The following is a 24924-nucleotide window of genomic DNA, read 5'->3' on the forward strand; positions in this document are numbered from 1 at the left end:
TCCATGCTCAATGTGGTACACACAAGGACAAAGGACAGAGGTTGAGTCAACTTTAATCCATGTTAACTGGCAGCAAGTATGATTTAGTTATTGCCAACACCTGTTAGGTTCCACAGGTAAGTTACAGGTGCTGTTAATTACACGAATTACAGAAGCATCACATGATTTTTCAAACAGTGCCAATACTTTTGTCCACCCCCTTTTTTAGGTTTGGTGTGGAATTGTATCCAATTTGGCTTTAGGACAATTCTTTTTGTGTTTTTTCATTGAAGACAAATTAAATGAAGATAATAATACCAAAGAACTTGTGATTGCAATCATTTTCAGGAAGAAACTGAGTATTATCTGACAGAATTGCAGGGGTGCCAATACTTTTAGCCACCACTGTAATTGTTCAAATGCACCTTATGTCTAAGTGCAAATATAGTGATAAGAGTAAAGAGGAAGAACAAACACTGACAGAGCATTAATGTGTTGTAGCAGGACGAAGACCCTGGCTAGAACTGTCACTCAACATGGAGCACCCACCCCTCCCCCAAGCAACAAGAAAGCACAGAAACTGCAGAGCTGTGAGCTGCTCTGGAGAAAACATGATAGTTCCCCTTTAAGGAATAAGATTTCCATTTGCTAACAGCAAGCAGAGATCTTGTAAAACAGCAATGAATAAAAACAAATACAATTAGGGAGTTACAGTTTGTTTCATTAGAGTTTACAATGAAAACGTTTTTTAGTGACAAAGGGGACCCTCCCTTCATGTTATGGCCCATTAGAATAGTGTGAGACCCCTCTTGTCAGAAGTGGGATTTCAAGCAATGAAGATTCCAGTCAGTGCAAGAAATATGATAAGTAGAGACACGATGCAACTCCCATAAGAAACGGGAAAGGATTCTTCATTCAGTATGTGCACACATCATCATTACACTGTGGGGAGAAACAAGAAGGTGATGTCAAAATGGCTACACACGCACTATAATTCACTTCTTCTAGAGACCGCATCAAAATGAATATTTTATACAGAATCTAAGACAGAATTAATGACTTGAAGTCCACGCAGGAGAAGTCACATTAAAGTAGCTCTGCCAAAATGGCCGCAGCTGGTGTGGCACTGGGCATGGCTATGCCCACCCATCAAATTCACAAAAAGTGCTGACATTTTTAAGCCAGAAATGCCAATCCAGACCGAGACTGGATGAAGCTTTCCTGGCGAGGTGCAGGCCACAGAGGAGATGCTCCAAATTCATTAAGTGGCGTGCACCTTTTAAGGGGTTATACCAGACTATTTTATTTTTTAATATGAGTTTCAAAACTAACAGGCAGGTAATTACTACCAGAGGAAACTACCTGCCTCTTCTACTCGTACACGGCGCCGGCTCAGAGCGGCCACTAACCGCTCATGCCAGTGATTCAGCTGCTCCACTTAAGAGTTGATGGAGTGTGACTGCCAATGTCATAATGACTGACACCTAGCTCCCTGCAGTTAGGCAGCGGGGAGCCGGCTGTCAGTCAGCATGAAATTGGCAGTCACGCCCTGTCAACAGAGCAGAGCGGAAGCCGTAGAATTTCCTGCAGAAGCGGTCTGTGTTGGCAGAGATCGGCGCAACTACTTACCTGTTAGTTCTTAGGCCTGTACTAAAAAAATTTTTAAAAATAGTCCTGGATAACCCCTTTAATGAATTGGCACAACGTACACCAGCGAGCCCTTCATTAAAAACTTTAATGCACAAAGTCAGTCTTAATACATCAACTTCAAATCAACCTATTGTAGAAGATTTGGAGCTCTGTTTCAGAGCACCCCGTGCTGTAGGGATAGTCTTGTAGATTAAATTAATCTTGAAGCTAGAAATTATATGGAAGTAAAAGGCGAAAATTCACTTTAAAGTAAGGGGAGTAGAAAAAGGTAGAATAGAGCAGTCCACTAACAGGTCCTGCTCCATATGAGTTACCTGAGGGCGCTGTCCTTCAGTCACATTTGCAGAAATTCCCAGAGTTTTCACTAAGGTTTCTAGAGAAATGTGGTCCCCAGGGGAATCTTGTACAAAATGAAGCAAAACTTTTTCTCCTCCTTGTAAAAAAAAAAAAACAAAAAAACAAAAAAGGGGGATAGAGCAAGTTAAACAGTTTAATTTCAGCTAAATAATAAAAAAAAATAGCAGTGATGGATATCTCCTATTAAAACATACTGAGCTGTAGTTTCATAAGAGTTGGGGAGCCACACGCTGTGGACCCCCAGCTCTATGGGTTTATGACAGGTTTTACCCTTCTTCCTCACTATCTTCGCCTGATAAGCTCCATCCTGCCATTTTGTGGTTGTTTTAGATAAAGTCTTACAATTCTAATTTGTGAACAATTCATATAAAATCCTTTTACCTTTAGTGACAATCAACATCCCCCCACTCTGCAGGAGATCTCCACTGAAGCTTCCTTGCACCCCATCTGCATTTGCCTGTAAAATGTAAGGTAATTGAAATAAAGTCTAACTTAGGTAAACACTATCATCTGTCAAGAAAAACTCATTATTATTATAGCGCCATTCATTCCATGGAGCTTTACATGTGAAAGGGATATACATACAGTAGCACAAACAATTACAGTAAATTTTGAACAATACAAGCCGGAGGCTGGTACAGGAGGAGCGAGGACCCTGCCCACCAGGGCTCACAATGTACAGGGATTTATACTCTATGGCACATATCTCAAACTCTGGTCAGCAGGGCAACTATATTTAGCCCACAACGCCAGGCAGGCCACCCGCCCGGCATCGCACTTTCAACTGTATCAGCATCCTAGATGCCGACAAAATTGAAAGCAATGATGGAAGGAGTTTCTGCTGACGCTCCCTCTCCCATCATTCTCCCTCTACATCTGACGTTTCAGCGCAGCGGGCGCGATGATGTCATTACAACGCACCCACTGTTCCAAGCAGTGCAAAGGATCAGAAGATGCACTGCAGAGACTGGAGCAGGGGGAAGTGGAATGAGGAGAAGGGAGTATTTTTTTTTGTTTAATGTGGGGCCTATTATACTCTACAGAGGATCATGTGGGGCCAGCTATGCAGGGCCCATTACTCCGTACAGAGCGCTATGCGGGGCCCATTACTCTGTGTGAGCAATCATACTGTGATGGGGTCACCATAATATGGAGGAATTCACTGTGGAGGTATCTTACTGTGTTTGGGAGTGGGGGGGCACTTGTTTGCATTAGACTTTATGATCTGTATTATTCAAGGCTTTTAACCTTTGTTATTACATATTTAAATTAGGCCATATGCTTTCTACAGCTCTTACATAACATATTCCAAATATTTTATTCTAAGATCTATTACTTAAAATTTACTTTGTTTGTAGGACAACTACTTTAATGCTAGTTTCACATGTCTGTCCGTATATTTCCGGTAGTGGAGATATCCATGTCCGTGTGTGTCACACGTGTGGCAACCGTGTGCCGCATCAAGAGCACACGTACCGGCGCTTGGGAATCAGTGTACAGTTAGTGCTATTCCCAAATGCAGGGTGCTGAACACTGCCCTCATTATTGTCCCCCGCAGGCACTGTGATCGGCACCAGCAGGGACACAATGGAGAGTAGTATTCTGCTCCCGAAGTGTCCACCTGTAAAAATAAGAATAAAATACAAAATCCTTATACTCACTTGTCCTAAGTGTCCCTGGCTGTAATCCATACGACCGCTGAGGCCGAGGAGAATGAGCCGCTGTCGTGAGCGGGCCCCAGAGCTCTGCTGAGCTCAGGAGCAATGTCCGTCTCTCACTAAGCACAGCTCCAGGACCCGCACATTCTGCCCGTCTCCTCTACTGATGAGTTGCATGGATTACAGCATACACGGGAACACTTAGGACAGGTGAGTATAAGGATTTTTAATTTTATTTTTACAGGTGGACACTGCGGGAGCAGACCCTACTACTCTCATTGTCCCTGCTGGTGCTGATCGCAGCGCCGGCAGGAAACCATGAAGAGTACAGAATTCAGCACCCGGCACTTGGGAACAGGGCTAACTGTACACTGATTCCCATGCGCCGGTACGTGTCACAATGATGGCATCCGTGTTAGGCACGTGTTTACACGGACCCATTGACTTGAATGGATCCGTGTTATCCGTGCTGTCGTTCAAAAAACGGACATGTGAGCTTGTGGAGCACACAGACACATGGTTTGTGGAAACACACTGACATGTGCACAGACCCACAGATTTGAATGGGTCTACATGTGCCAGTGTCTCCGGTACGTGTGGAAACTCAGCACACGTACCGGAAATACTGATGTGTGAAAGAGCCCCAAGTCAGTTTCCATATGACAAGGTTCATGGTTATATTTGAGAAGGAAAAACTTCCTCAATTGGACCTTTTTTTATTTTTTTTAAATAAAGATCAAGGTTGGCCTAGGATGTGAAGCTGTTCATTTTGACCTGTGACTGTAATGATATGGTAATTAGCCTGTATTATTGTTACATTATCCACTCTACCTTGGTACACTATTTGCACTCTAATCATGTTTAGCTTTACTTGTTAAGTGTGCGCTGTGTACACATCATCTAATCTGTTTCTAATCCTTTGCTAACACCCTGTATCCTGAGCAAATTCTTGTGCAGAATTGCTTATCCTATTTAATAATGTGAGCGCTTGGGGATATGGACACCTTATGGCTGCGTGCCCACTATGTGTTTTTCAAGTGTTTTTGCTGCAGAATTTCCGCAGTGAAAACGCTTAAAAAACACTTGGTAATACGTGCTCCATGGTCCCCAATGATAATCCGCATGTGCTGGGCACATGCTGCGGAAATTTCCGCTGCGGATTATCATTGCGGAAAAATACGCAGCATGTCCATTAATTTTGCGGACAAGCAGCGTAATTGCTGCCATTGACTTGCATTGAAACGTATAATATCCGTGTTAGTACATTTGCACACACGGATATTATGCGTTTCAATGTGCGGATGGTACCCAGGTCTGGAGGAGAGGAGACTCTCATCCAGACCCAGGTACCATAGAACCTGTTAAAAAAAGAATTTAAAATAAAAAATAAAGATTATACTTACCTTCTGATGTCCTCCCGGTGTTTTCTCCCCTCTGTCTGGTCTGCTGTATGGGTCGCGGTGTTGTGAAGGACCTGCCATGATGCCATTGAGTCATGTGACCTGACACATGACTCAATGACGCCACCGCAGGTCCTTCACAACACCGCGAGCCGCCCAAGACACTGGACAGAGGGGAGAAAACACTGGGAGGACATCGAAAGGCAAGTATAAAATTTTTTACCATTTTTATTCTTTTTTTTTAACTAACTTGGTCACACTACTATAAATCCATGCCGGTTGCATGGATTTATATAGTGTGAACAAGTTGTCAAGCACTTTCCAAGTGATGCTAAAATCGCTTGGAAAAGCTCTTGATAACCCGCATGCAGAAATGCATGCAAAAATGCTTGACAAATACAGTACAGACCAAAAGTTTGGACACACCTTCTCATTTAAAGATTTTTCTGTATTTTCATGACTATGAAAATTGTACATTCACACTGAAGGCATCAATACAATGAATTAACACATGAGGAATTATATACTTAACAAGAAAGTGTGAAACAACTGAAAATATGTCTTATATTCTAGGTTCTTCAAAGTAGCCACCTTTTGCTTTGATGACTGCTTTGCACACTCTTGGCATTCTCTTGATGAGCTTCAAGAGGTAGTCACCGGAAATGGTTTTCACTTCACAGGTGTGCCCTGTCAGGTTTAATAAGTGGGATTTCTTGCCTTATAAATGGGGTTGGGACCATCAGTTGTGTTGTGCAGAAGTCAGGTGGATACACAACCGATAGTCCTACTGAATAGACTGTTAGAATTTGTATTATGGCAAGAAAAAAGCAGCTAAGTAAAGAAAAACGAGTGGCCATCATTACTTTAAGAAATGAAGGTCAGTCAGTGCGAAAAATTGGGAAAACTTTGAAAGTGTCCCCAAGGGCAGTTGCAAAAACCATCAAGCGCTACAAAGAAACTGGCTCACACGAGGACCGCCCCAGGAAAGGAAGACCAAGAGTCACCTCTGCTTCTGAGGATAAGTTTATCCGAGTCACCAGCATCAGAAATCTCAGGTTAACAGCAGCTCAGATTAGAGACCAGGTCAATGCCACACAGAGTTCTAGCAGCAGACACATCTCTTCAACAACTGTTAAGAGGAGACTTTGTGCAGCAGGCCTTCATGGTAAAATAGCTGCTAGGAAACCACTGCTAAGGACAGGCAACAAGCAGAAGAGACTTGTTTGGGATAAAGAACACAAGGAATGGACATTAGACCAGTGGAAATCTGTGCTTTGGTCTGATGATTCCAAATTTGAGATCTTTGGTTCAAACCACCGTGTCTTTGTGCAACGCAGAAAAGGTGAATGGATAGACACTACATGCCTGGTTCCCACCGTGAAGCATGGAGGAGGTGTGATGGTGTGGGGGTGCTTTGCTGGTGACACTGTTGGGAATTTATTCAAAATTGAAGGCATACTGAACCAGCATGGCTACCACAGCGTCTTGCAGCGGCATGCTATTCCATCCGGTTTGCGTTTAGTTGGACCATCATTTATTTTTCAACAGGACAATGACCCCAAACACACCTCCAGGCTGTGTAAGGGCTACTTGTCCAAGAAGGAGAGTGATGGGGTGCTATACCAGATGACCTGGCCTCCACAGTCACCAGACCTGAACCCAATCGAGATGGTTTGGGGTGAGCTGGACCGCAGAGTGAAGGCAAAAGGGCCAACAAGTGCTAAGCATCTCCGGGAACTCCTTCAAGATTGTTGGAAGACCATTTCCGGTGACTACCTCTTGAACTCATCAAGAGAATGCCAAGAGTGTGCAAAGCAGTCAAAGCAAAAGGTGTCTACTTTGAAGAACCTAGAATATAAGACATATTTTCAGTTGCTTCACACTTTTTTGTTAAGTATATAATTCCACATGTGTTAATTCATCGTTTTGATGCCTTCAGTGTGAATGTACAATTTCCATAGTCAAGAAAATACAGAAAAATCTTTAAATGAGAAGGTGTTTCCAAACTTTTGGTCTATACTGTATATATTTTCTGCATAAGTATATTCTCACCTTGGTGACAATATCTCGAACCTTTTTCCCAAGAGCTGCAGGAACTATAGAAAGAGCATTATACCTACAATGAGAAATAAACATAAGTGAACCCTCAGTATATTGCATAGAAAAAGATTCCCTAATATAGTGCTCCTAGCAGAAGTTTATGTGGCCACGGGTATTTTAAGGCTGAGTTCACACGATGCGTTTTTCATGCGTTTCTGCGGCGTTTTTGCAGTTGCGTAAACGCCGCGGAAACGCATGAAAAACGCATGGTAGAAGGGCAGCAATGTTCCCCAATGGAAATCCGCATGTGCTGTGCCCATGATGCGGATTTTTCCGCAGCGTAAACGCTGCGGTCAAAAATCCGCAGCATGTCAATTAATTTTGCGGAAACGCTGCTCTTTTGCCGCCATTGACTTGCATTAGACCGCATGGAATCCGCATCATTGTATATGTTGATGCGCTTTTCATGCGGTCTAATGTGCGGATGGTACCCGGGTGTGGATGAGAGGACTCTCATCCAGACCCAGGTACCATTAAAAAAAAAGAATAAAATAAAAAATATTTATATTCTCACCTTCTGACGGCCCGCGCTGCGTCCTGCCGGCTTCCCGGGCACTTCGCGGTTGAATGAAGAAGGACCTTCGCTGACGTCAGAGTCATGTGACGGGTCACGTGACGCTGACGTCGGAAGGTCCTACAGTCTTCACTGCCGGCAGCCGGGACCGATGAAGCAGGACACCGGGGGCCATCAGAGGGTAACGTATAGATTTATTTTTTATTTTTTGACATCACACACTATATAAATCCATGCCGGTTGCATGGATTTATATAGTGTGAAGTTGACAAGCACTTTCCAAGTGATGCTAAAATCGCTTGGGAAGCGCTTGTCAACCCGCATGCGGAAATGAAAGTGAAGACCGCTTCATTTCCGCATGTCCCTGGCAGGAAACCGCATGTACAATCCGCATGCGTTTTTTCCTGCCAGAGAGATGCAGAAACGCTCAGGAAAAAATCCTGAGCATTTCTGCATCATGTGCACATACCCTAAAAAAAGATTTATTTATATGTATGTACGTTTTTTTTGTTGTTTTTTTTAATAGCATAAAACAGAAACACATGGCTTTAAAAGGGTACCTGTCACAAGGGCTGTCATCACTGCAATGATTAGGAACTTCAGTTTGAATCGCTTTTACCAGTGAATAATTCCCCCCTTATTCATGTTTTTTTGGGACTAATTTATTGGATATGACCATACACATCTGCGTGCTTTTAAATAAAATAGTACTTTTATACGAAGATTCGAATGCTGGATTTCCCCTTTTCCTGTACTTTATATTTGGAAAACTTGGGGACAAGTTTCCTTTAAACGAAAACTACGAATTAGCCCACCTCTGCTTAGGCTAGGACACAAGGTTGTCTAATATAACCATCGGTCGTAGCCCAACTTTATGGACTTTTCAGACACCGACCTCTTGAATCCCAGCTCCTTGTAGCTCTGCTTGGATTCATCCAGATATAATTCTGAAATAAAGCAGAGATTTGTAGTTACACAACATCAAAAGCCGGAAAACTACAGAGAATAAAAGGCAGCCGAGTGCTGTTGAGTTTACAAGGCGTGATGTTCATTAACAAGATAAGGGAATGGCAATCAGGGTTGTGCAAAAAGCCATAAACCTATTGCGCAAAACCTGGAGTAATTCAAGGACGACTTATATCATATGCCCACCACAGGCTGAAGCTCCTCCTTGGATGCATCATGTCATGACATTGCATAATTAGCTACTTCTCAATAAAATATGTTATTAACCATTCCTTCCTTTATTAAGGGGGATAACAATAACATCACAGGATTGTGGGAAATCTTATTTTCTGATCATTTTATTTCACGTACAGTCTGCAAGACATAGGTGCTGTTTATGCAGATTCCCCTTAAAACAATGCAGTATCTTATGTTCTGTGGGCAAAACTACTGTGTGCATTCTTACAGCACTTAAGGGGTTATCTAGGACTATTTTTTTTTTCAGCAATCACACCCCTTCGAAAAAGTAGCCTGGAAGAAAAGCTGCTCTGTTGATGTGGAGCAGCTGATTCGCCGGCAGGCACAGTGGCGTGTAAAAGTTTGGGCACCCCTGGTCAAAATTACTGTTATTGTGTACAGTTAAGCAAGAGATATCTAATAAATATAATCGTCTTATCCAGTCTGTCTCTGTCTGTCTGTCCAGGAAATCCCGCGTAGCTGATTGGTCCGGCCGCGGCCAATCAGCGATGCAGGATTTCAGAAAAAGATGGTGGCCGTTAGCCGCTCATCTCCCCGCTGCTGGCAGCACAAGTACCCCGACGGGCGGCGCCACTAACCTCCATGCGGCTACCGTCAGGAGATCAGCGGCTTGGGCCGCTGATCTCCCGACGGCATGTGTGAAGGGAGGGACGGCTCCACTGCCCAGTCCTCAGTAATACGGTTCGCTGATTGGCACCAAATTTAAACAACGCTCTGCTGATTGGTCGCGGGCGGCCGCGGCCAATCAGCAGAGCGTTGTTTAAATTTGGCACCAATCTCGCTGATTGCGACCAATCAGCGATTTTGGTGCCAAATTTAAACAACGCTCTGCTGATTGCGCCCGGTCGGCCGCATACATATTCTAGAATACCCGATGTGTTCGAATCGGGCCACCATCTAGTACATATATATACACACACACACACACACACACACACACACACAAACACACACACACACACTGGGTACGGAAAGCATTCAAACCCCTTTACATTTTTCACTCTTTGTTTCATTGCAGCCATTTGGTAAATTCTAAAAAGTTCATTTTTTTCTCATTAAAGTACCCTCTGCACCCCATCTTGACTGAAAAAAACAGAAATGTAGAAATTTTTGCAAATTTATTGAAAAAGAAAAACTGAAATATCACATGGTCATAAGTATTCAGACCCTTTGCTCAGTATTGAGTAGAAGCACCCTTTTGAGCTAGTACAGCCATGAGTCTTCTTGGGAAAGATGCAACAAGTTTTTCACACCTGGATTTGGGGATCCTCTGCCATTCTTCCTTGAAGATCCTCTCCAGTTCTGTCAGGTTGGATGATGAACGTTGGTGGACAGCCATTTTCAGGTCTCTCCAGAGATGCTCAATTGGGTTTAGGTCAGAGTTCTGGCTGGGCTAGTCAAGAATGGTCACAGAGTTGTTCTGAAGCCACTCCTTTGTTATTTAGCTGTGTGCTTAGGATCATTGTCTTGTTGGAAGGTGAACCTTCGGCCAAGTCTGAGGTCCAGAGCACTCTGGAAGAGGTTTGAATCCAGGATATCTCTATACTTGGCCGCATTCATGTTTCCTTCAATTGCAACCAGTCATCCTGTCCCTGCAGCTGAAAAACACCCTCATAGCATGATGCTGCCACCACCATGTTTCACTGTTGGGATTGTATTGGGCAGGTGATGAGCAGTGCCTGGTTTTCTCCACACATACCGCTTAAAATTATCACTAAAAGTTCTATCTTCGTCTCATAAGACCAGAGAATCTTATTTCTCATAGTCTGGGAGTCCTTCGTGTGTTTTTGAGCAAACTATGCAGGCTTTCATATGTCTTTCTCTGAGGAGAGGCTTCCGTCGGTCCACTCTGCCATAAAGGCCCGACTGGTGGAGGGCTGCAGTAATAGTTGACTATGTGGAAATTTCTCCCATCTCCCTTCTGCATCTTCGGAGCTCAGCCACAGTGATATTGGGGGTTCTTCTTTACCTCTCTCACCATAGCTCTTCTCCCACGATTGCTCAGTTTGGCTGGACAGCCGGGTCTAGGAAGACTTCTGTAGTCCCAAACTTCTTCCATTTAAGGATTATGGAGGCCACTGTGCTCTTAGGAACCTTGAGTAATGCAGTAATTCTTTTGTAACCTTGGCCAGATCTGTGCCTTGCCACAATTCTGTCTCTGAGCTCCTTGGGCGGTTCCTTTGAGCTTATGATTCTCATTTGGTCTGACATGCACTGTGAGCTGTGAGGTCTTATATAGACAGGTGTGTGCCTTTCCAAATCAAGTCCTATCAGTTTAATTAAACACATCTGGACTCCAATGAAGGAGTAGAACCATCTCAAGGAGGATTACAAGGAAATAGACAGCATGTGACTTAAATATGAGTGTCTGAGCAAAGGGTCTGAATACTTATGACCATGTGATATTTCAGTTTTTCTTTTTTAGTAAATTTGCAAAAATTTCTGCATTTCTGCTTTTTTTTCAGTCAAGATGGGGTGCAGAGTGTACTTTAATGAGAAAAAAAATGAACTTTTTAGATTTACCAAATGGCTGCAATGAAACAAAGAGTGAAAAATTTAAAGGGATCTGAATACTTTCCGTATCCTCTGTATGTATGTATATACACACACACACACATATAATATATTTTTTTAACTTTTATTTTTTTTGCCTAAAATAGAAAGGAAATCTGTCTTCTTAACTTTAGAACCACAATCATAAGTCACTGTATTAGCATAGTCACTCCCAAATTATCTATATACTACACAAATCTCCTTAGAGGCAATACCAAGGAGTACATAGGAGTCCAGACACAAGATAAGCGATAAAATATCTACATTTTTATTCAATAATAATTAAAATGTACACAAAATGAATAAAATTAAACAGGAAAATTGATTAATAAATCAGCACCTGGGCTTATGCAAGTGGGTTACAACACAACGGGCTGTATGACAGATTATCCAATACAATTGTATCAAAATGGAACAGGTGATACTAGGGCTAGGCTTCCTCCAATCAAAGATTCAATATGTTATTCAAAGCTATCTCAAAGTGTCAATGCAATAAAGTGTCAATGCAGTAAAGTGACTGTGTCAGTAGCCTTGAATAGGTGCCTGAGCGGTACCTCATAAAGTGACCATGCTCGCAGCAATCATGTCTTGACTAGATCCCTATCAGACCGTGCCCATTAGTAAGTCCAGGTCCCCAGATATTCCCCATTGGGCATAATAGATAGTGTTAAACCAGACCATTACCACCGAGACAAATATAAATAAGGATAAGCCATTAGATGGAACTACTTACAGCCGAAGTAAACGAAACCAGTGTCCCACGCTAAGCGGTGCTGCACCCCGACGGCGCCGTTTCGCCACGCTTCTTCCAGGGGGCGTTAACCTTATTGAAAGAACTTTAGGCCTTTTATAAATAATTTCATCTTCAACTTGCTCAACTGTTAACTGTTCACAATAACAGTAATTTTGACCAGGGGAGCCCAAACTTTTATATGCCACTGTAGTGGTCACTGTTTTTTTTTTACTGTGAGCCTAAAAACTTAGTCCTGGACAACCCCTTTAAGTAAGGGGGATACAGACCAGCGTAAACAGTAAAGATCCTAGTTACTTACCGGTAACGGGATTTTACAGAGCCCATGACAGCACCACCTGAGAGAGGGTATCCGCCCACCAAGGACAGGAACCTACTGAATAAAAAAGCGGTACCTCTCCTCCGCATCAGTTTTGTTTCAGAGCATGAGAGGGCCTCCGAAGACAGGTTAATACATAACCACCACCTCAATATTTGTACTAAACACCTTAAAAAGTGCACACCATAGTGATAAAGGGGAGGGAATTAATAGGGTGCTGTCATGGGCTCTGTAAAATCCCGTTACCGGTAAGTAACTAGGATCTTTTCCCCTTCTCCGATGACAGCACCACCTGAGAGATTTATAGAGATCAAATACCAGAGGGAGGGATCACCGCTTGCAACACCCTTCTACCAAAGGACAGATCAGTAGAAGAGGAAAGGTCAAGACGGTAATGTCTGTAAAATGTAGCGGGGGATGACCAAGTTGCCACCTTACATATGATGTCGATGGGCACATCCGCCTTCTCAGCCCAGGAAGCAGGGACCGCTCTGGTGGAATGGGCCTTCAGGTTCTCTGGAACCGGCAGATTGCTACAAGAGTAGGCTAAGGTAATAGTATCCCTGACCCATCTAGCTATGGTCCCTCTTGTAACCTTAAGTCCTTTCCTAGCCCCCTGAAAGGATATAAATAAGGCGTCACTATTTCTCCAGGCTTTTGTCACTTCCAAATACTGGACTAACACTCTCCTAACATCTAAGGTGTGAAGCTTATGTTCCTCAGAATCCCTAGGATTAGGATAAAAGGAAGGGAGAGTGATTACCTGTGCCCTATGGAACTTGGAGGCTACCTTTGGAAGATAGGCCGGGTCTGGTTTTAAGATTACTCTATCCGTACATACTTGAGTGAATGGATAGTTAACGGATAGTGCGTGTAAGTCACTCACTCTACGAGCTGATGTCAGGGCTACCAGTAGAGCAGTCTTTAAAGTTAAGATTTTTTCTGAAACCTTCTCTAAGGGCTCGAAGGGAGGTTTGGTTAATGCTTCCAGAACTAAATTAAGGTCTCAAGGAGGCATTCTTGGAATTGGAATAGGTCTGGATCTATGACAAGCTTTAATAAATCTAATGATCCATCTATTTGCTGCCAAGTCATAATTATACAGTGCCCCCAGAGCTGATACCTGTACCTTAAGAGTACTGGTGGCTAGTCCCATGTTTAACCCCTTCTGGAGGAATTCTAGTATGGCCTCAATAGGAATCCTCCCTTTGGCGGACTGACCTGAGGTAGACAAGAACTTAGCCCAGGTTCTACCATAGATTCTAGTTGTTATCGGCTTTCTACTTGCCAGAAGGGTAGTAACAAGATCCGGAGAAAACCCCCTTTGCGTCAATAGCGACCTCTCAAAATCCAGGTCGTCAAATGCAGGCCCGCTCTTTGGGGATGACAGACTGGGCCCTGCCTGAGGAGATCCGGGATGTCCGGAAGAACCCATGGATCTGCTTGGGACATTCTCTTCATCCAAGTGAACCATGGTCTCTTGGGCCAGAACGGGGCGATCAATATAACACTCGCCCGTTCCTCTCAGATCTTCCTCAGGATAGTAGGGATCAGTACTAAAGGGGGAAAGGCATAAGCTAGAGTAAAATCCCACGGAATCTGCAGCGCGTCCACCGCAAACGCCCCCTCTTTTGGATTCAGGGAGCAAAAGGTTTCGGTCTTCCGATTGTGTCTGTTTGCAAATAGATCTATCTGGGGCTGTCCCCACCAACCCACAATCTGCTGAAAAACGGCTGGATTCAACTCCCACTGTCCTTGTTTCAAGATGTGACGACTCAAGAAATCGGCCTTTATGTTCTCTTCCCCTTTTATATGCAGTGCCGAGAGCGTAACCAGCCGACTCTCGGCAAACCGGAAGATCTGATCTGCTACTAACATCAGAGGGAGAGACCTGGTACCCCCCTGATGATTGATGTAGGCGACTGTTGATTTGTTGTCTGACATTATCCTGATGTGAGGACCATGAAGAACAGAACTGAATTCTTTTAGAGCGTTTCTGGCTGCCAACAGCTCTTTCATGTTGGAAGAGAGACTTGTCTCGCTGTCCGACCAGAGGCCTTGTACAGAACGATCCCTTAGGTGAGCTCCCCAACCTTCTGCACTTGTGTCTGTTGTAATTGTATCCGACACCTGGAAGGTCCAAGGAACCCCCAAAGATAGGTTGACCGGACATGTCCACCAGTCCACTTGCTTAAGCTGCTTGCGCTGCTTTGATGGATGTGGCTGCTGCTGTACCTCCTGTGGCGGAGACAGCTGCTGCCCAGGTGACTGCGGCTCCTCATTCATCATGGCGGGGATGCAGACACCGCCATCTCTGATTGCTCCCCATCCTTAAAAGCAGTAGGGCTCCACCTCCTTTAGGCTCCTCCCCTTCCGGCAGCGTGCTCAATTCAATTTCCCTTTTTTTTTTTTAAATTTAGCCAGCTGGCGCGCTACACTGCAGATCCGCTCCTTTCTGCGCGTGCGCAGCCCAGCGGCACCCAGCGCGCTTGCAGCGGGATGACAGCTTCCCACCCGCACATGCGCAGCTCGGACTTCCGGCGCGCTCCGTCACAGGATGCGACGCGACCCCCACGTGCGCAGACCTGGAAGACCTGCCGGCCGGCGCGCTCAGCTCGCTTTGCGAGGCGCAGACCCGGCCGCAGTCACCGGCGCACGCGGGGAGGAATCCAAAAAGCAGCACCTCCTCCCCACATGCAGACCCGGGCAGCAGCCAGATGGGCTGGGAACAGGGACCATCTGCTGCTTCCACGGCCTCCAGGCCGCACCGTCCATAATCCAGGTGCGTGAGGTACCACCTGGTGAGGCTCCCATAAGGGACAGGAACCAAAACTGAAGCGGAGGAGAGGTACCGCCTTTTTATTCAGTAGGTTCCTGTCCTTGGTGGGCGGATACCCTCTCTCAGGTGGTGCTGTCATGGGAGAAGGGGAAAAACATATTTTATTAACTGCCAAACAAGTTGTTATGGGCTTGTAAATGAGAAGATTGTGAAAATGATCTGCAGTAGTGACTCCTAACCAGATCTTTGCTCCAACATCTGATAATATAGCACCTATTCTTAGACAAGAGCAGCTACAGTTATATGAAAAAGGTTTGGCACCCCTATCAGTCTTAAGCTTAATGTTTTATAAAAAGTGGTGTTTTTGCAACAGCTATTTCAGTTTGAACTATGTAATAACTGTTGGACACAGTAATGTTTCTGCCTTGAAATGAGGTTTATTGTACTAACAGAAAATGTGCAATCTGCATTTAAACAAAATTTGACAGGTGCATAAGTATGGGCACCTCACCAGAAAAGTGACATTAATATTTAGTAGATCCTCCTTTTGCAAAAATAACAGCCTCTAATCGCTTCCTGTAGCTTTTTATAAGTTCCTGGATCCTGGATGAAGGTATTTTTGACCATTCCTCTTTACAAAACAATTCCAGTTCAGTTAAGTTTGATGGTCACCGAGCATGGACAGCCCTCTTCAAATGATCCCACAGATGTTCAATGATATTCAGGTCTGGGGACTGGGATGGCCACTCCAGAACATTGTAATTGTTCCTCTGCATGAATGCCTGAGTAGATTTGGAGCGGTGTTTTGGATCATTGTCTTGCTGAAAGATCCATCCCCTAAGTAACTTCAACTTTATCACTGGTTCTTGAACATTATTGTTAAGAATCTGCTGATACTGAGTGGAATCCATGCGTCCCTCAACTTTAACAAGATTCCCGTTGCCGGCATTGGCCACACAGCCCCAAAGCATGATGGAACCTCCACCAAATTTTACTGTGGGTAGCAAGTGTTTTTCTTGGAATGCTGTGTTTTTTTGCCGCCATGCATAACGCCTTTTTGTATGACCAAACAACTCAATCTTGGTTTCATGAGTGCACAGGACCTTCTTCCAAAAAGAAATTGGCTTCTCCAAATGTGCTTTTGCATACCTCAGCCGACTCTGTTTGTGGCGTGCTTGCAGAAACGGCTTCTTTCGCATCACTCTCCCATACAGCTTCTCCTTGTGCAAAGTGCGTTGTATAGTTGACCGATGCACAGTGACACCATCTGCAGCAAGTTGATGCTGCAGCTCTCTGGAGGTGGTCTGAGGATTGTCCTTGACTGATCTCACCATTCTTCTTCTCTGCTTTGCTGATGTTTTTCTTGGCCTGCCACTTCTGGCCTTAACAAGAACTGTCCCTGTGTTCTTCCATTTCCTTACTATGTTCCTCACAGTGGAAACTGACAGGTTAAATCTCTGAGACAGGAGAACAACTTGCAAGTGGTCACTTTAAGTAGCTTTTCTCATGATTGCATACATCGGGCTATAAAGTTCAAATCTCAATGAGGTTACAAAACCAAAAAAAGTGCTTTAGTACGTCAGTAAAAAGTAGGTAGGAGTATTTAAAACAAGAAAATGATAAGGGTGCCCATACTTATGCACCTGTCAAATTTTGTTTGAATGCAGATTGCACATTTTCTGTTAGTACAATAAACCTCATTTCAAGGCAGAAACATTACTGTGTCCAACAGTTATTACATATATCAAACTGAAATAGCTGGTGCAAAAACACCACTTTTTATAAAACATTAAGCTTAAGATTAATAGGGGTGCCCAAACATTTTCATATAACTGTATTTAAAATGTAAAGCTTAATAAGACAAGATCATAGAGATGTTTTTTGACATTACAGAAGCTTGATTGATGCCATTGATACTAATAGTGGAAGAATGTAAAGGAAAACTCCAGCCAATATATAATATATACCTTGAGGGGCGAAATATGGCACAGGGAGGGTGTCAGTCACAATTGGTTATTTCATATCATGCTCTGTCCAGTCTGGCCAGACAGACACAACACGGTGTATTCATTTTTACAGGAGTCTTACTTTATCACCAGGCAGCCAATAATTTTCCATGTCAGTGAATGCAAATCAGTACATCAGCTTCCTTGCCATGTCTTGGGGTCTTTGACCAACATGTTGCCTGTAAAAAGCCAAACTTGCCTATATGTACACTTACCCCCTGTGAAAAATTTACCATCTACAAATTCTTCCAGCCCCAAACTCTCCGGTCCAATCCCGATCAGACGGATTTGGTTGTCACCGAACGAATCTTGCAGCTTGGAAACTTCTTTTGCCATCCAGCGGCAAACCTGGCGGCCGAATCTTCTCAGGAAGAACAGGACGCTGGTGTGGTCTCTCCACAGCGACTGCAACTCAACTGTCTGAAGGTGCAAAATGCCAAATGTAATCCCCACAGCTGACTATCAGCAGCGTCCAGACATCTGTATATTCATCATGGTTAGACTCCCCTATGTCCACTGCATCTGAGATACACATGTAACATATACACTGGACATACATGACCTCCCATCATGACCAAGGACTGTCTCAGCACACAAAACGGGTAGATGTCCGCATGGTGACCTGTCACCAGTTTGTATGCATAGCTAATAAAAGAAACTTTTAGGATTACCACCTTTCTTCCTCCGAATGGCAGATACGGTGTCCATGCTCCGGATCACAGAACTTACAAGCAGCACAGAACGGGATCTACGCCACAGAAATCTTCAGGCAGGGTACATATCTGGGCAGTGCTACCCTACAGGCCTCCCGAGCTGCAAGGTAGGGCTTTGGGTATTAGACAAGCAGTCTTGATCTACTCAGGGCTCGTACACACAACTGTTATCAGTCAAAAAAAAAATATATATATATATATAATCTATCGGATTGTATAAGGCTGACAAGTGAGAGAAAAAAAAAATTCACCATACTTTTCTGGATGAAAGTTTGGACCTATTTTTTATACTATCGCATAAACCTATCCTTAGGGAGACCTGTTAGTACACGAGTTCCTATTAAAAATAAAGCTGTTACACAAATCCCTAGGGGCAGTTGGCCCTTCTACGTATCTGTTATGCCATCCAGTCTGACTTTGGTGCCAGGACACATTACCATTTACATAAACTCTAAGCCAGTCTCTTCTTCAGTCATTAAAATCTTCCAAGACATGAAAGCAAAAAGCGGAGGGAAACCTGTAAGCCTCCTGCTGTATAGGGTGGCTAAGGCAGATCAATACCGCACAAACCAAGGTCTTCTAGGACCACCCTTTAAATTTGGCGTTGCTCTGAATGTGGGCCACTATCAGTGCAATGCACCGTGGAGCTCCCTATGCTTGCACTTGGTGATGCCCTATTCTATTTATGTTCTAGTACCTGTCAGTCAATAATTCTCCACCGAGCAGCATATCATGCTCAAAAATATAAAATTAAAAATCTAGAAGTAAGGCTTTTTTTTTTTTTTTAAAATAATTCTCACTGGTCGCCATCTTTGGCTGTTTTCAGCAGCACTCTGGTCCATGCCGGTACCACGTGACCGCATCTGTAAATCATCAGATCATACTGCATCTTCTGTGTGGAGCGGTGGATGCTTTCTCTATTTACGTCTATGAGACTCAGTATGAGGTCTCGTTAAGTGTCTCATAGGCTAAGAGCAGGTGCAGACTGCCGTAGATTCTCTCATCGGGCCGATTATGCAAATCACACTCCGATCAGTGTGCTCAGATTCTCTCAGATGAGAGAATCGGAGCACAAGTGGAGAAGATGAAGAAAAAAAAATGTCTGAATGTTCTCCATTCGGTCAGTGATCGGAAATCAGACTGCACTCAGATGTCATCCGAGTGCAGTCCAATGTTTCCCACGCACTCACTGAATTGCATGGCTGAGTGCGATGTGAATATCAGATCAAACTAGAGCATGCATAAATAATTATTGAACAGCTCGATAGACTAACATTGGTCTGGGTGTAATACAATGTTTTGTTGGATTTTATATGGACAGATCATACGGTTGTCTGCATTAGCCCTTACACATTGAGAAAATTCAAAAAGTGACCTCCATTCCATACAGCAGAAAGTGAGGTTCAGAAGGACACAAATGTGGTCATATCAGTGCGCTGCTGAAAACGGTAACCTGAGAATATATTACTGCGCTCATTGGACATACACACCTAACAGCTACCAATGGAAGAAATTAAAAAATTCTGAGTACTCCTTTAAATAAGAGGAAAAATAAGATTCTCTTCAATGTGCAGAATTACATTTTCATACATTTTTGATCCAAGTGACCATCTCAAATTCAAACTGCTCCTACTCGTTAAAGAGAACCTGTCAGCAGTATTTAGCCCTTTAAATTAAGGCAGGGTTATAATGGCACAGCGAAGCTGATTAATCTGATACCTGATATGAAGGGATCCACTCAGTGGCTGCTGAATACTCACCTTGTGAAGTTTTCAGAAAATGACGTCTTGTGTGCTTCAGGGCGTAACGTGGGGGCAGGATCTTCTCCCCCCACACCCCAAGCCTCCTCTGCTTCTTGTACAGGTCACTGATTATTCAGTGACCTGACTCAGTTTTGAAATTCTGCGCCGCCATCATTGTGTGGGCGACACGTGCACAGTGAGAGCTGGTGTCTTATGTGCAGGACTTCAATAAAATGGCGCCGAGGCGGCACATGGGCAGATCGAGATTTCGCTTTAGAGTTCGCTTTATTGACATTTTGGGGTAGATCCGATGTTTTAAAAAAAAACGTATTTCTGGCGTTTGGAATTTTTTTCTCGTTACACTGTTTACAGATCGGATTAATTCTTTTTTTTATATTGATAGATCGGGCGATTCTGAACTCTGCGATACCAAATATGTGTATGTGGTTTTTTTTTTAGTATTTTATTTTGAATGGGGCAAAAGGGGGGTGATTTAAACTTTTATATTGTTTTAATATTTCTAAAAACATTTTTACACTTTTTGCTTGCTTCTATAGTCTCATAGGAGACTAGAAGCAGCAATTGTCCGTACGCCTCTGCTACATAGAGGTGATGAGCAGATCACCTCTATGTAGCAGAAATGCTCCTGTGCTATGAGCGCCAACCACCAGATGGCGCTCATAGCGATCAGTACATGACAACCACTGGGGTCTGCTGCAGACCCAGGGTTGTCATGCCCACCCATCAGTGAACCGCGATCACGTGACGGGGTCACCGATGGGTGGGGTAAGTGACGCAGTTCCGGGGCGGCGCTGTTAGGCTGCGTGCACACGATGTGTTTTTCATGCGTTTATGCTGCGGAATTTCCGCAGCGGAAACGCATCAAAAACGCATGGTAATCCGCACCCCATGGTTCCCAATGGCATTCCGCAATGTCAATGCAAATGCTGCGGATTTTTCCGCAGCGCTTCTGCAGCGCAAATAAATCCGCAGCATGTTCATTAATTTTGCGGAAGCGCAGCGGAAGGGCCGCCATTGACTTGCATTGAGACGCATAGAATCCGTGTCTGTACATTTGTACAAGCGGATTATATGCGGTTCAATGTGCGGATGGTACCCAGTTCTGGAGGAGAGGAGACTCTCATCCAGACCTGGGTACCATTGTACCTGTGAAAAAAGAATAAAATAATAAATAATGTTTATATTCACCTGTCCGGCGGCCCCTGCAGCGCTTCTCCTTCCAGGACCTGAGATGACGTCGCGGTCAAGTGACCGCAGGCTGTCTCCCGAGATGCCGGCAAGCCAGGAAGGAACCAGGAAGGAGCGCGACAGCACACGCGGCGGCATCGGAGGTAAGTATAGCTTTTATTTTTTTATTTTTACGGTCACACTATATAAAGCCATGCCGTTTGCACAATCTGCATGCGTTTTTTCTGCCAGGGAGATGCAGAAATGCTGCAGAAATTTTCTGCTTCATTTCTGCATCGTGGGCACATAGCCTTAGGCTAAGTGCCCATGATGCAGAAATGCTGCAGATTTTTTCCGCATCTACCTGGCAGGAAAAATGCATGCGGATTTTACATGTGTTTTTCCCTCCAGGTAGAAGCGTTTGTCAAGCGTTTTTGCATGCATTTCTTCATGCGGGTTATCAAGCGCTTTTCCAAGCGATTTTAGCAACCGGCATGGATTTATATAGTGTGACCAAGTAATAGTTAAAAAAAGATTAAAAGAAAAAACATTATACTTACCTTCTGATGGCCCTCGGTCTTTTCTCCGCTGCGTCCAATCTCTTGTACGTCTGGAAGTGGTGTGAAAGGACATTTCATGGTGTCATTTAGTCATGTGACAGGTCACGTGACCGCTTATGTCATGGTGGGTCCTTTCCCACCACCGAGAGCCGTACAAGAGACTGGACGCAGCGGAGAAAAGACCGGGAGCTATCATAAGGTAAGTATGTTTATTTTTTATTTTAAATTCTTTTTTTAACAGGTACTATGGTACCCGGGTCTGAAGGGGAGTCTCCTCTTCTCCAGACCCGGGTACCATCCGCACATTGAATAGCTTAATATCCGCATGTGCATATGTAGTCATGCGGATATTAAGCGATTCAATGCAAGTCAATGGCGGCAATTACGCTGCGTGTCCACAAAATTAATGGACATGCTGTGTATTTTTTCCGCAATGATAATCAGCAGCGGAAATTTCTGCAGCATGTGCACAGCACATGTGGATCATCATTGGGGACCATTGGGCACGTATTACCAAGCGTTAAAGCGTTTTCGCTGCGGAAATTCAGCGGTAAAAATGCTTGAAAAACGCAAAGTGGGCACGCAGCCTTAAATGCCGCTGTCAGAGATTGACAGCGGCATTTAACATGTTGACAGCCGCGAGTGGATCGGGATTCCACCCGCGGCTGTTGCGGGCACATGTTAGCTGTATAAATCAGCTGACATGTGCCCGGTTCAGTGTGGGCTCAGCGCCGGAGCCAGCGCTGAACAGGAGGTGATAGTGTGGTGCGTACTATTACGCCCCAGGCTGTAAAGGGGTTAAAATACACAGCGTAAAAAAAAAAAAACCTCACCAAAAACCCATTGTGGGAACGTAGCCTTATGTTCACAGATTTATTGATTTGAATCCAAAACAAACATGTCCCTTATTCTTTTCATCATGGACACTCCGTCCACAAAAAGAAAAAAAAAACTACAGATGTGTGAATAGCCCCATAGACTATAATGGGTTAACGTGAAATACGGATTGAACAGGTATGTGAAAAGCGGAGGTCTGAATGAGGCCTTAGTTGAAGGTGGGTAAGAATAGACTCCCCCCGCAGACTGCTGCATGGAGCCCCATCACCTCATTGTGGAGACCACAGCAATCTGAAAGCAGCCCCACAGTTGTACCTCACTTCTGGGTGACTGTACCCACTTTCTGGTATGTGGGTGATCAGGTGAGCCCCATAGTTAGTCTATAGGGTATATAATGTGCAGACATGTGCATAATGACTGCAGAGCATGTATAATGATCACTCACCAGCATTGCTATATAACCAGGCACTGCAGAGAGTGATGAAATCCCCTAATTCATTACCACAGCTGAGACTGCGGATCTGGGTGTGATCTAGACAGCGAGGATAAGGAAACAATGGTATTAAGACCCCAGAACACTATGACCAGACCCCAGCTCACCTCCCCGGTCAGAGCATTCTTCACTGGGAGAGCTCCCAGCTTCACCAGGTCCACATCCCCCATATCGTACGGTGTTTTGGAGAGTTGCTTCCTGGTAGTATTACTACTGGTCCTGCAGCGGTATCCCCTCAGCCAATCACAGCTCAGGACCTCGCCGGGATGGGGTTGAAAGGACGAGCTGTAGAGCCTTATGTGGTATGTGGGCGGGGCTTAGTTGTATAAGTCGATACAATGTATCTTTCATAACATCGCTCTGAAAAGATGACACGTGACAAGATAACGGCTCCGGCAGAACTGCTGCTACAGCGGGTGGTGGAACAGTCCTTGTATACTGTGTGTGTGACATGTGAGTGTTGTGTGTATACTTGTGTATGTCGTTTCTATGTGTGTATGTGAGTGTTGTGTGTATACTTGTGTATGTCTTATAAAGTGTCTGTGTGTATGAGTGTTGTGTCTATGTGTATATACTTTATAGTATGTGTGTATATGCTTTATAGTGAGTGTTGTGTGAATACTTGTGTATGCTATATAAAGTGTCTATGTGTATATACTTTATAGTGTGTAAATGCTTTATAGTATGTGTGTATATGTGAATGTTGTGTGTATACCTGTTGAGAGGATGATAGGAGTTATACTTCACCCAAGACTACGATGTAAGACACAGATGAAGTTATTCTTCCCTTATCTGGACATTTGGACTGACGCCCAGAAACTAGATTGTAACTTGTTTTAGCTGTCTCAGCAACCTTCTACTAATTATCACTTTTCTGTTTATGAAACTTTCTTATCAACATTCCACTGTTATGAATCATCACTTCACTGCTTGTGAAACAAAGGCATTTTACTGCGCATGTCTGACAAAAAAATATGATTATTAGTATAAATAAAGGGACAGCACCCATAGAGAGAGACGCGCTCAGGGGCTTCCCAGTACTTGATTATACACTACGTGTCTGTGTATTTCTTGTTACGGGGATACCCCGACTCCAACAAGGACCCTCCATGGCTGAATGATCCTAACAATTCCTGGCGCCCGAAACAGGGACCCGAGGTCTGCGTATTCCTTCAAGTTCATCGACCGGCACGAGTAACCGCTGAGATTGGGACATCGGAACAGCAGATGACAAACCTGGCCAGGTAAGAGACACTGTTAGTTCTCTTACATCTGCTCTGCGATAGTCCGTAAATTTCATGCATATCTTGTGTTGGGATTGAGGAACTAGTAGAGAAGGATACCTATAGCTCGGGTCATTCATGTATATACTGTAGGATCTGCCGAAGGAGAGGTCAGAGAAGGTTATGGAACGGATGGTATGAAAGAGATGTGGATGTCGGGAATAGCCTCATAAGCCGCACTAAGGTAGATGACATATGTATTACGGAGATTGCCTAACTGAGTCATAAGGTTGTGTCCTTTCGGGGAAACCTTCGCTCACGCTTAACTCCCGAACCTTTGTCCTCCTTTTTGACGGATAAGAGATTGACAGAATGAGCCCATGGAAGTAATGATAATACTCCAGGGACACGATATATAATGGAGACTGTATGGTTCATTTTATGTATTGTTGGTCTTGCCCTTGTTGCCATATATATGTGTGTTAGAATTACTCTACACTTCAGACAAAACGGTCCAGAGAAACCGTTTCAGATACTGGCTCCTTAGGACAGAATAGGTAACGAGGAAAGGTAGAATATAGAATATATTTTATCTAACCCAAAAAGCCTCCTAAGGTAAGAATAGTCAGGAAAAATGGGCAACAAACAGACTAAGACCACAAATGATGAACAAGATGTCTATACAATCGTGAAAGAAAGGTGTGGTGTAGAAGCAACTAAGAATTTAGGGAAAGTTTGCAAAACTTTTCAGGTAGCAAGGCATGACAGGTTTAACAGGAAACTATGGGAGGACATTCGGGTTAGAAAAGCAGGAGTGATAAGAGACAAAGGATGGCAGGAACAAGTAGAGGCCATGGTCGAACTATCAAAAACAGCAGAGACAGACCATTGGACTTTTA

At 44.0% G+C, this 24924-nt stretch overlaps 1 protein-coding gene across 1 annotated transcript; it reads right to left on the minus strand.

The window, feature by feature from the left end:
• Positions 1 to 810: 810 nt before the first annotated feature.
• On the minus strand, positions 811 to 23030 carry LOC141193182 (prostamide/prostaglandin F synthase-like). The gene is made up of 7 exons (XM_073662111.1): positions 22910 to 23030; positions 17485 to 17689; positions 8554 to 8605; positions 7097 to 7160; positions 2368 to 2443; positions 1944 to 2062; positions 811 to 921 (listed from the first exon to the last, which is right to left on the minus strand). The coding sequence occupies exons 1-7, from the start codon at positions 22970 to 22972 to the stop codon at positions 895 to 897; spliced, it is 606 nt and encodes a 201-aa protein (XP_073518212.1). The 5' UTR covers positions 22973 to 23030; the 3' UTR covers positions 811 to 894.
• Positions 23031 to 24924: the final 1894 nt, after the last annotated feature.

Source organism: Phyllobates terribilis, unplaced genomic scaffold (assembly GCF_046119375.1).
Source record: "Phyllobates terribilis strain yellow unplaced genomic scaffold, ASM4611937v1 Scaffold_65__1_contigs__length_7625178, whole genome shotgun sequence".
Taxonomy (NCBI): domain Eukaryota; kingdom Metazoa; phylum Chordata; class Amphibia; order Anura; family Dendrobatidae; genus Phyllobates; species Phyllobates terribilis.